The sequence below is a fragment of the Primulina tabacum genome, chromosome 12 (genome assembly GCF_025594145.1).
Source record: "Primulina tabacum isolate GXHZ01 chromosome 12, ASM2559414v2, whole genome shotgun sequence".
NCBI classification, from domain to species: domain Eukaryota; kingdom Viridiplantae; phylum Streptophyta; class Magnoliopsida; order Lamiales; family Gesneriaceae; genus Primulina; species Primulina tabacum.
Window position 1 is genome coordinate 39,331,488 of NC_134561.1, and position 15,832 is coordinate 39,347,319.

Genomic DNA, 15,832 nt, shown 5'->3' on the forward strand with positions numbered 1-15,832 from the left:
TCCACATGTAGCACAAGAAAAATCACCTTGTCATCCAAAATTTTCTTATAGACACAAGGTTCATCAGGATTTTGATCGAAACCATAATCTTTCACAGATTGATCAAATTTGATGTTCCAAGACCTAGACGCCTGCTTAAGTCCATAAATAGACTTTTTCAGTTTGCATACTTTATGCTCTTGACCGTTGTGAATAAAACCGTTTGGTTGTACCATATAAATGGTTTCGTCAAGATTTCCATTAAGAAATGCTGTCTTGACATCCATTTGCCACACCTCATAATCAAAATGAGCTGCAATGGATAAGAGGATCCGAATAGACTTTATCATAGCCACGGGTGAGAAGGTTTCATCATAATCGATTCCTTCTCTTTGGCTAAAACCTTTGGCTACCAATCTAGCCTTAAATGTTTCCATTTTTCCGTCTATTCCTCTCTTCCTCTTGTAGACCCACTTACACCCTATAGGTTTCACCCCTTCAGGAATGTCTACATGGTCTTGGGATATCTAATTTACAAGGTTCGGTTACCGCAATAAATATTTTATTTTGTGACTTTTAAGCTCATTCCTCTTATTAATTTGTACATTTAACTTCTATTTATTCTTTTAGTAAATAGATCTGTCAGGTTTTCCTTTGATTTCACATTTTCAACATAAATAACCACATTTGAGATGAATTGTCTTATGGTACTACGTCTTCGATGAATATGTCGAGACTTACAATTGTACATACTACTTTGTGCTCTTCCTATTCTCGATTGACTATCAGAGTGAATAATAATCGAAGGCAGTGACTTATTACAACAAGGAATGTCTTCTAAGAAATTTCTTAGTCATTCGACTTCTTCTCCAGCTTTATCCAAAGCAATGAACTCGGATTTTTTGGTGGATCAACCTATACATGTCTGCCTAGAAGATTTCACGATACCACTCCTCCACCTATCGTGAACACATATATGTTAGTGGACTTGGAGTCCTTTGTGTCAAATATCCAATTTTTGTAACAATATCCTTCCAGAACTGCTGGATATTTTGTATTTAGCAATCCAAAATTCAATGTATAATTTAAATATCCAAGCACTCTCGTTAAACCTTTCTAATTATCCTTACTCCGATTGCTAGTGAACCTACTTAACTGATTTACTGTATATGCAATATCTGGATGGGTACAGTTAGTTAAGTATATTAAACTGCCTATTATCTTAGCATATTCCAGTTGTGAGACAGGTTCTCCACGATTTTTGGTTAAATGAACGCCTAATCTACAGATGTTCTTGCTGGAGGATTGCTTATGTCATTAAATGTTTTGAGAACCTTTTCAATGTAATGAGTTTGTGATAAAACAATTCCATCAGATCTCTAGATATTTTAATCCCTAATATAATGTCACATAACACCAAATCTTTCATGTCAAAATGTTTTTTTTTAACATTTTCTTAGTATTCACGATTAACTCATGATTACTTCCTATAATTAACATATGTCTTCTACATAAAAGCATACAATTGCATAGTCATTTGTAGTAACTTTAATGCACACTGTTGGGATCGGAAAAGAGTTTAGAGGGGGGGTGAATTAACCCTTTCAAATTTTCCTATTTAAAATTAGTTTTTCAAACGTTTTTTAGGCGGTTGAAAATTCTTTCTCAAACGGTTGGAAAGTTGAACCACTGATGAGTGCGGAGAACAGTTCACAATTTCCAATGACGGTTCAAACACTTTTAGCAGACTTATCAAATTGCGGTTAAAAATGTAAGAGATTGCGATAAGTAAATAACACAAGATTTTTATGGATGTTCGGTGATTGAATACTTCTACGTCACCCCTTCTTCCTTTTCTAGGAAGGATTCCACTAAAAGACTTTGGCTTTACAACGTATTTGCAATAGCCCACTCCAATCAGGACTTATCACACTGCCTGTATTGGAACTCTTAGTGATCACTTTACACTTCTGGATATTAAGAACACTCAGTTCACCAGAAAACAAGACTTGATCTAATAATCAACAGGTTACTGATGAGAATGAACGGTTTGGTGTGAGTAGCACGAAAATGATCCTAAAATGATCAAATGATTTTCTGTTGAAAGCGTGCTGATTTGAGCGAAGAAGTATGTGAACTTTTAGGAGTGCTCGGAGATATTTTCAAGTAGGCAAGCAAGCTGTTATGATTCAATTGTGAGCTGAAAAGAACATCTGCTGCTTGGCACACTCTTCCGTTAATATATACGATTTTCTTAACGGTCGGGAAGGACATAGCAATGTTAACCTGAATCTCTAAAGAGATGAGTCGCTGTCGTCTTTATGAGCATTAAATATTCTTTAATGAGAGCATTTAATCTTTCTTTTGCTCAGCACCATTCTGAAGTGCTTTTCCTGAGGAAATCCTTTTATAGTAACTGTATTTAGTAACAGAACATGCAGTCTATACTTGGTCTCTCTTCTTTGGGAAAAGATCATAAATGCGGATCAATCTTGGAGAAGATGTAAATACGTTGACTTCAAGATGGTGTAATACTTCGAATGTATTAAACCGGTCAGAGAATGTCTTTGAGTAATAAATGGTCCTTTAAATGATCCGGTTCTGTTAAGCGGTTGAGACTCCTTTTAGCTTAGGCCAGTTAGAAAGGTACACCATTATTTGAGCTGGACGGTTGAACTGATATATGTCACATATATGAACCGCAGTGTTGTCTTGTTTTTGTCATACGCCAAAATTCTTGGGAATAACATTTTCTTCAACAATTTCCCCCTTTTTGGTGATGACAAAAACCAGCTGGAAGATTTATTCAGCATAAAATTTAATATGAGCGAAAGAATTGTATTTCATTAAGTGAATGAAATTACAATGTTCAAAATATTTCACAACTGTTCGAGATGACTAATTTCCCTTCTTTGAACCTGAACTTTGTTCCCCATCTTTAGCTTTGTCTTTCTTTTCTCTTAACTCATGTAATTCCTTCAGTACAGATAGTTCTGCTTCTTGAATTGCCTTTTGCCGATCTCTTTCCCCCTTTTTGACATCACCGTGTACGAGAAAAGTCATAATTTCCACAAGCTGAGCACCTTGGGCATCGAGGCGTTGTTCAAGATTTTTCTGCAGTCGAGTCATTTGCTCTGAAAGACCAAGGCACATGTTGAGATGTTTAGAGTTGTGTTTCGCTTGCTTGATAGAAAAACTTGTTTCTATGGAGGAAATATCAGCGCGAACAGCCGAATTTACTGATTGAAAAGCCTCTTGTAGATTAGATTGTCTGTGATTGAGTGCCAGAATTGATTGATCCATAGTGATCAATCTTGCTAGAATTCGCTGTTGATAGCTTTCTTTTAGAGCTTCTTCTTGAGATACATGTTCTTCAAGTTTGTCTACTCCAGATAATAAGCTGTGCTCGAGAGAGATCAATTGAGAGGAGGGCAGCTTCTCAGCACTTTGTAACGGTTCTGGCTCATGTAGTTCAGCTGTAATATTCTCAATGATCTGATCAATATCCTCAGCGGAGGCAGAGCTTTTAGACCCGATTTCAGTTGGTGCCTCATGCTTTGTTGGCGAAGAACTTGATGGAGGAGAATTTTCATGCACCAAAGGATCATTCATCTGAGTTATATGTGCTTCCTTGGGTGATGACAATAGTTATTCTGAGGGAGATTTTGGATCATCCTTGGTGGGAGAAACTGGTGAAGAGATCATTGGATCATCCCGAAATGTGACAACTTTATCAAAGTCGGATAAAAATTTTTCTGCCTCATCAACAGAAACCTTTTGATCAGCTGAGGGATCACGTGTAGGCGGTTGGGTAGACTTATCCATTCCAGAGATTGATGGAGACTCGGATGGAATATCGGTGGCAATCTGATGACTTTGTGTTTCTGCATCACCCGATTGAGTCGGTACAGTAAATACTGGTGAAGGAGGTTTAGTGCTTCTATCTGGAGAGATAGATGAGGAGTCCTTTTTAGTAGAGATGGTGTGGAACTGTTCTGAACTCAAATTTTCATTAATATCCATCAGAGAATCGAACTTGCCCTGTTCAGTAGCAGCTGGAAGACTGAGATCCTGTCGCATTTGAGCGACTCTCATAGCCAGCGACAATGCGTCCATCTCGAGTTGAGAGATAACTGCCGAATCATCCTTGGCAGTAGGACAAAAATGATCAAAATTATTTCTCTTCAACTATATGATGATTCGGAGAGTGCTTTCTTTCATTTGAATTTCCTGAAAGTCTCGTCGTTGAAGAGCGGTTTGAATATCAGCCGTTTCTGCCCATTCCAAAATGGACCGCTCCAGCTTAGCATCTGCTTTAATTTTTCCGGTTTCAAGTAGCGAATCAAACGTTACAGCCGTCCGATACTGAACCCATTTATCAAACATCTTGATCTTTTTCTTAACAGCCTCATTCACACGTTCGCTTGCGAGTACGATGACCATATGAACTGCGATGTTTCGAGGTGGGTTTTCAATCATCACTTGTTTGCCTTTATCTGATGATAGAATGATGGGAACTCCAGAATAAGAGGACTCAATTTCTGTCTCTGTAATTTTAATCCTTTCAACTGAGTGGCGGAGATTGCAGGGATTGGAGCATGGACGAGAGGAGCAGAAAGATGCTTGACCAGTTTGATCTTTACTGGTTGTGCAGTTCTCTTCTTCTTAAAGACTTGGGCAACAGGAACATCATCTTTGGATTCATCATCAGAGCTTGTTTTCAGAACCAACTTCCTCTTTGTTTCCTTGGCGGTTGAAGCGGTTGTGAATGATTTCTTTTATTTGACAAACTCTTCTCCGGTTTCAGTTTTGATGGAGACTATATCCTCGGCCGGTCGATTCTTTTGGATAAACTTTTCAACCGATACCCAGGTGAAGAGCTTAGTTTTGCCAACTTCAATCATATCAACCGGTTGAACCTCGGCATCCAGTAGCATATGGCATATTTGAACCGCAAAGTCTTGCGATTGATTCTCTTTATTGATCATGGCCACCAATATTCTGAAGAGAACGTCAGACAAGTTAACTTGCAAGTTGGATGAGATAGTGGCCATAACCATAAATTTCTCCAAAGTGATTTTATCATAAGCACCAGCTTTGGCAAGCAATCATTTGGCAACAATATCTGCCAGCAGTCTGAATTCAATCTTTAATTTTCGTTTTTTACAAGGTGGATGGGAGATTGGAGAATCGGTGTCTGAGAAGGCAGTACGCCAGATACCAATATTACCATTAGGCAGTGTAGAGAAATCAGTCACTCCTTCCATTGGTAGGCTGAACAATTCAGCAAACATCTTATGTATAAACAGAAGTTTTTTGTTTTGGACGACACAAATAATTTCGCCGTTCTTCATGTGCGCAGATTCGAAGAATTCCTTCAGTAGTGTGTCTTAGTAGTTGAAGCGGCAGCCCAGAAAAGAGCGAAGCCCAGATTGTTCAATTGTGCGAAACATGGCTTTCATTGCTTTGTCAGCGACTGTATTCTGAGCAATTGAGGCAGCCATTTTCTTGATTTATCGCGAGTTTTCGAACTTAGTACCTGCAGGTTAGATGAATATGCGATAGAGTTTGCAATAGCAAGGTAAGCTCAGCACGGTTGCAAATGAAGAGTATGTATTTGCGGTTCAGATTATCACTAGTCAGTCCACGTGGAGGACTATTAGTGGAGAGTGTTTTGTAAATTTTGAACAACTTGGGCGGCGATAAAAGAATTTATTTGAATTTTTAAAAAGTGAAAGCTGTCACGTCATTCAGAAGCAGTTGAAAAGTTCAGTAATTTTTACGCAATGATGTGGAAGTATCTCGCCCAAGTAAAATGAACCGTATGCGTAATGTAGTTAGGAGGAAACGGTTGAGAAGTCTATTTAATTAATGACTTAACCATTTTTCCCTTTAAACACGTGGATTAAAGACTAATCCTGGATAATGAACCTTCGATGGCTTAGACAGAAATCCTCTTTAAATTATAGTGTCTGTCAACATGAGACAGAGAGAGAGACCCTTTAATCACTTTATCTATAAAAACAGGTAGAGAGGTTAGCTTTACACACAGCACATATCAACATGGCGAAAACAGGCAGTTCAAATGAGCCGGATCTAGTGAAAGAATTTGAAGAGTCAATATTAGCTTCTCACAAGGTTGCTTATAAAGATAGCGTTTTTGATAAGACGCTGGCAGTCTGGTCAAAGGTCGAAGAGCTTCGGTCCTCCATTGATGGAGGACGAGGCGTTACTGTTCAGGAGATGGCTCTCCTGAAGAAACATCAGCGACTCCTTTATGTCGCTGATCCATCATACACCTTCTCTGATGATGGCGTTTACCTCCTCATGCTCTTAAAAGAGCAGAGGACTCTGAGGATGATTGCTTCCTCAGATGAATTTTTACGTACCTCCACCGGTAAGCTGACCGCTTGGTTGCGCAATTGGTTGAGGGCGGTAGACGATGAAGTTAGGGATGTAAGATGCAAGTTGTTTTAATGAAATATTTTTATTTTATATTACCTACTGTCTCTTTTTATTTTCGTTTATTTCCTACAATACAAACTTAATAATCGCAAGAACTAAATATATCAAGATAAATCAATTAATCCAAGCATATTGCGGAAATAAGAGAACTTAGCCTCTGGTAATGGTTTTGTGAAAATATCGACCGTTTGTTGATCAGTTTGAACATATTCAAGCCGTATTTCTTTCTTCATGACGTGTTCTCGGATGAAGTGATGTCTGATATCAATATATTTTGTCCAAGAGTGCATAACTGGGTTGTATGTGATTGCTATTGCGCTGGTGTTATCGCAAAAAATAGGTGATTCAGTAGCTTGGATGCCGTAATCTTTTAATTGTTGTTGTATCCAAAGCATCTGAGCACAACAACTTCCAGCCGCAAGGTATTCTGCTTCAGCAATTGAAGTAGCAATTGATGTTTGTTTATTACTGAGCCATGATATCAACCGTTCGCCTAAAAACTGACATGAACCGCTTGTACTCTTTCTGTCAACTTTGCACCCCGCATAATCTGCATCTGAGTACCCTACAAGATTAAGACTTGAATCGATGACCAGCTCAAGTGGATGGTACTTTTTCCACTGGAGACATGGTCCATATGGATTTAGCTTGGTAGGTTGAATAATTTCTTCTTTTTGCTCCAGTGCTACTTCTATCTGTGTTTGTTGGATGTCCTCCGTTCGTTCACCTGTTGAGTTTGTTCTTGAGCAGTTGATTTTTCTTTTGATGTGATTCCCCCTATTTTTCTCAGATCTACCTCATCATCACTGCTTGCTTCAAGGTTAGTTACATCAAGATTATTTATTAAATCATGTATACTATTACTATTGTTGTCATGACATATAGATGATTCATCAAATACGATGTGTATAGATTTTTCAACAGTGAGAGTTCTTTGATTATAAACTCTGTATGCTTTACTCACTTCTGAATATCCTAAAAAGGTGCCATTATCAGCTTTAACATCAAAAGCGGTGTGATGTGTTTTGCCATTAATGTGAATGAAACACTTACAACCAAAGATGCGAAAGTATCCAACTTCTGGATGCTTGCCGGTCCAAATTTCATATGGAGTTTTGTCATGATTTTTATTGATCATGGACCGGTTTTGAGTATAACAGGATGTTTTGATGGCTTCAGCCCAAAAACTTTGTGAGATACCAGATTCGGCTAGCATGGTTCTAGCTGCTTCCTTCATTGTGTGGTTTCTTCTTTCAGCTACTCCGTTTTGTTGTGGTGATCTTGCTGCTGATAATTCATGTTTTAGGCCATGATCTTCAAGATAGGATGACAGGAATCGGTTTAGAAATTCAGTTCCTCTGTCACTCTCGATTCTGTCAACTGCTTCACTTTTCTCGTTTTGAAGTCTTTTGAGAAGCTTGATTAGTAGATCAGCGGTTTGGTCTTTGGATTTTAGGAATGTTACCCATGTAAATCTGGAGAAATCATCAATTACTACGAGAGTGTATTTCTTCCCCCCTAAGCTTGTTACGGGTATTGGTTCGAACAAGTCCATGTGAAAAATTTCCAGGCATCTTGCTGATGAGTTTCTTCCTTTGCTCTTGAATGTTGACCGGACTTGTTTACCTAACTGACAAGCATTGCAAATTCTATCTTTGGCAAAATCAATGTTAGGCAATCCAGATAATAATTTAAGTTTGCTAATAGTGGCAATAGATTTGAAATTAAGATGGTTGAGTCGTTTATGTCAAAGCCAATTTTTATTACCATTTAAGGCGACAAAATAGGTAGGTGCGCTAAGACAGTCATCATTCCATTTAACTTTGTATGTATTTTGCTCTCTGTGACAAGTTAACACGATATTACCTGCCGTGGTTTTGACAGTACAAATGAGTTTTTGAAATTCTACGGTGTAACCACTGTCACATAGTTGTCTTATGCTTATCAGGTTATAACATAGATTCTCTACAAGAAGTACATCTCTATTAATAATTTTTTCGTGGATAATCTTACCCTTACCAACAGCTTTACCTTTAGAATTGTCACCGAAGGTGATTGTTGGACCTTTGTAGTTGATTACTTCTGACTGGAGATATTTGCTTCCAGTCATGTGTCTAGAACAGCCACTATCCAAGAACCAGATTGATTTCTCCAAGTTCCTTTTCTTTGACACCTAACATTATTGAAAAGAGAGATTGGTACCTTTTCCTATTTGGGTCCTGAGCTTATTAGACCCTTAGGAATCCACACTTGAATTATCCTGAAGGATTTTTCATGATGTGTCCTAAGGAATGAGCTGTTATGTGCATAATCAGGTGGTGTACGCAGTGTCTTTTTCTTTCCAGTATGATGTTTAGACCATCAGTCATTCTCACTCAAACAGTATCTGTTTTTAACATGTCGGCTATTGTGATAATGGTTTGGTCTAGTTTTTGAATGATTTCCGGTTGATCTTGACTTTCTGCTGGCCCAACCTGAACCGTTGTGAACGGTTTTATTAGTCCTGCGTCTGAGCCATGATCGGTTGGTTATAGCATTCTCAATTTCGACGTATCCTAAACCACATCGCCTTATATTATTTTCAAGATTTACATTCTGATTGCCTTGATCTTCAGGTTCATCATGTTAATATACCGTACTAGATCTGACAAATTTAATTGGTTTTAAATTTTCTTTTTCTAGTAGCGGTTGAGTTTGTGCTCCTGAGGTGCTGCATTCATTAATGCTATAACCTAGCCCGGTTCTGTCTCCGGCTGGCTTCTACATTTCCTACAACCTATTCAGAGAAACAGAGGACTTGTTCCAAGTGTTAACTGTATTTATCAACCATTTGTTTTCTTTCAAAGTAGCATGGAACAATCTTCGCAGATCATCATTCTCAGCCGTTAGCAGACTTAACTTTACTTTCAAACTGTTAACCTCTTTTTGCTGCGAACAGCTAGAGAGAGTTAACTTATTTTCCAAGTTTTGTTTTTCTATTTTGGCTTCATTGAACTGCTGTGATAGCCTCTTAAACTCATCTACCATGTCGTGAAGTGCGGTGACAAGATCTACGCGTGTGAATTCATCAGAGTTAAAGTCAAATACCATTTCATCAGTAGATTCTTGATCTTCTGTGGCCATGACACACTCTACTTTCTCATCTTCGCTTTCACTTGAAGATTCTTCAGAAATAGATTTTTCAGATTCTGATTCAGCCCATTTGCCTTTGTCTTCTTCTGCAACTAGGACTCGCTGACTCTTCTTTTTGATGAATCTTTTGTTGTCTTTAACTCGTCTTCTGTCACCTGATTTCTTTTCATCTTTTCTTGGCCTGTTGCATTCTGCAATAAAGTCTCCTCTCTTTCCACAATTAAGACAAGCTTGACCATCATCAGTATGGTCCTTGTTGAAGTGAGGTTTATTCATCTGTGATTGATTCTTACGCATAAATTTACTGAATTTTTCAACGAATAAAGACATGGCTTCATTGCTTAATTGCTCGGCCGATTTCTTACTTGAGGACTCTTCGACCGGAAGAGTCGCTATGATAGCTGGCAGTGCCTTTTTTTGTTGCGATGTGGATGGATCCTCTTCAGTTCGTATTCCTAGCTCGAACTCATATGCCTTAAGGTCGGCGAAGAGATCATGAAGTTCCAGTTTGTTCAGATCTTTTGATTCTCGCATTGCTATAGTCTTTACATCCCATTATCTGGGAAGAGCTTGCATAACCTTTAAAGCAATTTCTCTGTTGGAATATTCTTTCCCGAGTGAGGTGAGTTCGATGATGATACTGCTAAACCGTTCGTCAAATTCTGCAAGAGTTTCTCCTGGCTTCAACTTTGCGTTGTCAAACTTATGGATGGCCACAGTCAACTTGTTTTCCTTAGTCTGATCATTGCCTTCGCATAGTTCAGTAAGTTTTTCCCATATTTCCTTGGCAGTAGTGCAGGTCTTGATCTTGGCGAACATATTCTTGTCCAAAGTTTTATAGAGAATATCTTTTGCAATGTTATCCAAATTTTCCTTCTTTTTATCCTTAGCTGTCCATTCAGATCTGTGCTTTTCAACCATCTGAGGAGCACCTTCAGTTATTGTTGCAGCTGTATTCACCTTCAGAGTTTTCATTGGCCCGTCAGTGATGACATACCACATATCGTCATCTTGGGCTGCTAAATGTGCCTGCATGCGGATTTTCCAATCGTCATAATCTTCTTTAGAGAACATTGGAATTTTAATGAAAGAAGCCATAAAGATGTCAGTGTTTGAGAAAACCCCGCTCTGATACCAATTGTTGGGATCGAGAAAGAGTTTAGAGGGGGGAGGTGAATGAACTCTTTCAAATTTTCCTATTTAAAATTAGTTTTTCAAACGTTTTTTAGGCGGTTGAAAATTCTTTCTCAAACGGTTGGAAAGTTGAACCACTGGTGAGTGCGGAGAATGGTTCACAATTTCCAATGACGGTTCAAACAATTTTAGCAGACTTATCAAATTGCGGTTAAAAGTGTAAGAGCTAGCGATAAGTAAATAACACAAAATTTTTATGGATGTTCGGAGATTGAATACTCCTACGTCACCCCTTCTTCCTTTCCCAGGAAGGATTCCACTAAAAGACTTTGGATTTACAACGTATTTGCAACATCCCACTCCAATCAGGACTTATCACACTCCTGTATTGGAACTCTTAGTGATCACTTTACACTTCTGGATATTAAGAACACTCAGTTCACCAGATAACAAGACTTGATCTAATAACCAACAGGATACTGATGAGAATCAACGGTTTGGTGTGAGTAGCACGAAAATGATCCTAAAATGATCAAAGATTTTTTGTTGAAAGCGTGCTGATTTGAGCGAAGAAGTATGTGAACTTTTAGGAGTGCTCGGAGATCTTTTCAAGTAGGCAAGCAAGCTGTTGTGATTCAATTGTGAGCTGAAAAGAACTGCTGCTGCTTGGCACACTCTTCGGTTAATATATACGATTTTCTTAACGGTCGGGAAGGACATAGCAACGTTAACCTGATTCTCTGAACAGATGAGTCGCTGTCGTCTTTATCAGAATTAAATGTTCTTTAATGAGCGCATTTAAGAGTAATAAATGGTCCTTTAAATGATCCGGTTCTGTTAAGCGGTTGAGACTCCTTTTAACTTAGGCTAGTTAGAAAGGTACACCATTATTTGAGATGGACGGTTGAACTGATATATGTCACATATATGAACCGCAGTGTTGTCTTGTTTTTATCATACGTCAAAATTCTTGGGGATAATATTTTCTTCAACACACACACTTGTCACATTCATTGATTTTAAATCCATTTGACAACATTGCAGTGTCAAATTTTTCATGTCATTACTTAGGTGCTTGTTTGAATCCCTACAGTAACTTGACTAGTTAGCACACCTTTTTCTCTTGTTCTTGTACGAAAAACCCCTCAGGTTGTTCCATATATATTTCTTCTTCCAATCCTCCATTCAAGATGATTGTTTTTACATCCATTTGAAGAATCTCAAGGTTATACAATGCATAAATGTCTATGAGAACATGAATGGATGTAATTCTAATGACTGGAGAGTATGTGTTAAAGAAATCATATCATTTTTTTTGTTTATAACCTTTAGCTACCAATCAAGATTTGGATTTTTCTATAGATCCATATTCTTTGTGTTTTTTTTTAAAGATCCACTTGCATTCTAAAGGTTTACAACCCGGTGGGAGATCGATCAACTCCCAAGTATTATTATGCATGATGAAATCTATTTCATTTTTGATTGATTCTTTCTAGAAAAGGACTTCAGGATTGAATATAGCTTCTTGAATAGTTCTGGGTCCATTATCTAACATATACGTTAGAAAATCAGGACCAAATGGCTTATCGACTTTTTCTCTCTTAGTACGTCTTGTTTTCTCTTTGCTTTAAATGAAATCAAATGTAGTTTCAAAAGGTATTTTGTTTGAACTTGTTTCTTTCCTTTCTTTGCAAGAAAATAATTCAAAAAAATACAGCATTCCGTGATTCAATGATTTTTCCTTCATTTATATCAGGAATTTTTGACTTGTGCACCAAAAAATGATATGTACTACTATTATATGCATATCCAATAAATGCTGTCAATTATTTTAGGCCCAATTTTAATTTGTTTTGGCTTAGATACTTATACTTTAGTCAAGCACCCTCACACTTTGAGATATTTGTATGATGGTTTACGACCTTTGCATAGTTCATATGGAGTTTTATCTTTCCCTTTGTGTGGTATCTTATTAAGAATATGATTTGCAGATAGAATAGCTGCCCCCACAGGTTTTGAGGTAGGCCAGAATTATTAACAACACGTTCATCATTTTCTCAAGAGTACGATTTTTGCATTATGCAACTCCATTGGATTAAGGTGAGTATGGGGCTGTATTTGATTAATTATGCAAGAACTTGAGCAAAATTCTCTAAATGGAGCAACGTATTCTCCACCTCGATCACTTCGAATCATTTTGACCTTTGAACTAAATTAATTCCCAACCTCATTTTATAATTTTTGAAAGCTTCTAAGGCTTCATCTTTGGTTTTCAATAAATACACATAACAGAACCTAGTGCAGTCATCAATAAATGTTATGAAATATTTTTTCTCACCTCGACTTTGCACAATTTTTAAATCACATACGTCATAGTGGATTAAATCAAGTTGCATAGTATTTCTTGTTACAGAATGGAATGGAGCTTTTTCCATTTTTGCTTCAACACAAATCTCACACTTATCTTGTGGATTTCTTTTAAATGTTGCTATTATATTTAGATTTGCAAGTCTTTGCAAGGTATTGAAGCTAACATGTCCTAATATTTCATGCCATATATTAGAACTTTCAATAAAGACAGAGTTAATCACTTTATTCTCCGCCTCTTGGCAGATACCATTCATTACTTACATCTTAAAGAGAACATTGCCTTTGTACCCTTTTCCTATAAATATGCCACTTTTGGTTAACACAAACTTGTCTCACTCAAATACAAGCTTAAAACCATCCTTAATCTATAGGGATAAAAAACTTAATTATTAAAAATATCTGGCACGTGCAGTACATTCTTGAGAGTTACTTCTTTGTTAGAAATCATATTTAACACTATTTTCCCGAGACCTATGACTTCAAAAATAGTAGAGTTTCCCATAAATAGTTTCTTTTCACTGACGGGAGTGTAGGATTAAAACATTTTCTTCTCGGAACAGACGTGGCTTATAGAGCCTATATCTATCTACCATTCTCTTTGATCAACTAAGTTGGTTTCAAACACAACAAAGGATAGATCAAGTTCTAAAATGTCTATTGGTACATAATTTTATTCGACGACGTTGGCTTGCATTTGGTTCTGTTTTTTATTGTCTCTTGGAAGTTGACAATCATTAGTCATGTGGTTCGGTTTGCCACAGTTGTAGCAATTTCCCTTGAATTTCTTGACTTCCCCTTGTTGCTTTTCATTGTAGGGGCACTTTCTCTTGTGACTGGTGCTTGATATTTCTTGATTGGCTTTGGATTCGGCCTCCATAATTCTTTTGTATGTCTATCCTTCAGTGTTCCGATTTTCTTCCTCAATTCAAAGTCTAATGATCAGATCCTCGAGTTTTAATTCATTACATTTGTGTTTCAGATAGTTCTTGAATTCTTTCCACACTGACAACACTTTTTCAATGATTGATGCGACTTGAAAAGGTTCATTCACTTCAATTTCTTCTGCCAATAAGCCATGAATAATGATATGAATTTCTTGCACTTGGCTTATTATTGTTTTGGTTTCCACAATCTTGAAGTCCATAAACTTTCCAACAACGAACCTCTTAATGCCTGCATCCTTTGTCTTGTATTTCTTTTCCAAAGAGTCCCAAATTTCCGTGGCAGTCTTGACAGAACAGTAGACATTGTATAATGTGTCATCGGTGTCAGTATCGTATTTTGCAACAACAGAGGCATCCTACTTCAGAAATCAAGACATTCTTAGGGTTGAGAGATAGAAGAGCATTTTATGCTGCCAAAGCTTGAAGTCAGCACCAAAAAATTTGGATGGCTTTTTTCCATGAGCGGGAGCAGCAGCCACTGGGGTGAATGACAGTCTACATATCCAGAATAACTAAGACTTCATCTTGCAATTGTTAATGTTCTGAATGCCTAGTACATGAACAAGTTGCAGCAACATGAAGCATTAAAGAAGAGGCAAGAAATAATTCTTTATCCGCAAGAAAATATTGCCCGTATAATAATGTTATACGATGACGAAAATTGTCCCAAAATGTGGCACCCAATTCAGGATTTAGCCCTCGAGAAATGCCACCATACCTAATAACATCTCGTGCTGAAGTGCTCCTCTGAAGTATAGTAGGCAGTAAAAAAAACTTCTAAACTTTATTAGCGAAAGCGAATCGAACAAAGTACTAGTAAATTATGATAGAGTTTTATAAGACCAAACTAAAACATAAGACAAAAAAAGACAACGATTTATTATAAATATTTTAGACAAGCACTGCTAGATCATTCACCGACATTTTCTTATTTATCCAATTCCTGGATACCTGCCTCTGGATATTACAATAGATAAAGAAAATAGAGAGGTTAAGTCTTAAAGACTTAGCGAGAATTAAATACTATTAATATGATATTAAATTTAACAGAATTATATAATAGACAATTGGGTTAACATCCGGTTATATGAATGCGCAAGAAGAAAATATGGTTAGCAAAGAATAACGAGCCAAGTGAACTAATATACCAGAGCCAAGGTCGCATTGTTCAATGGACTCAATCTCCAGACCAAAATGTGTTGTCCAGGGCTCTCTTTTGATTAATCATTTTATCATTCGTTCATTAATTCGATGATTAACCAAAACCTCATTTGGTGAAATTTTGATAAGAATCACACTTAGTGTGATGATATTACAATGAAAGTTTTTCATTGAAGCATTCCATTATTACGTAATAACAGTAATGAGCTGCTTATTTTAAATCTACTGAACATTTTTTTTCAAATGCAATGGCCGAAACCATGCCTACATAAATCCATAAAATTAGAAACATGCATTTTGTGAATTCATCCTATAGCTGAATAAAATAACTACAGTTAAAATTATGAAAAGAACAACCAACCTAAACAATTTATCGTTTAAAAATATAAAACGTCAAGCATATTAAAATCTTTCAAAACCCTGAATAAAATAAAATCATCAACCACTTAAAAAGCTGTTTAAACGTGTTCTCATAAAATTATATTCTTGCGGAATAAAACAAGGTCATCGGGTTAACGTGCGCCACCAACTCTGCACGTTCAATCATCATCACCTCCAGTCTCCTCATCGAAAAGCTCAGCTGTATCATTCACACCTAGTGAGTCTAAAGACTCAACAAACCTATAACGTTATACAAAATACATACA

At 37.1% G+C, this 15,832-nt stretch overlaps 1 protein-coding gene across 1 annotated transcript; it reads right to left on the reverse strand.

Moving 5' to 3' along the window:
- Positions 1 to 10,131: 10,131 nt before the first annotated feature.
- LOC142520448 (uncharacterized) lies at positions 10,132 to 10,674 on the reverse strand. Its single transcript, XM_075623423.1, has one exon. It carries the CDS (start codon positions 10,672 to 10,674, stop codon positions 10,132 to 10,134), a length of 543 nt encoding a protein of 180 aa, XP_075479538.1.
- Positions 10,675 to 15,832: the final 5,158 nt, after the last annotated feature.

Coding starts and splice junctions, on each gene's coding strand:
- LOC142520448 (XM_075623423.1), bottom strand. CDS start 10,674: ATGGCTTCTTTCATTAAAATTCCAATGTTCTCTAAAGAAGATTATGAC.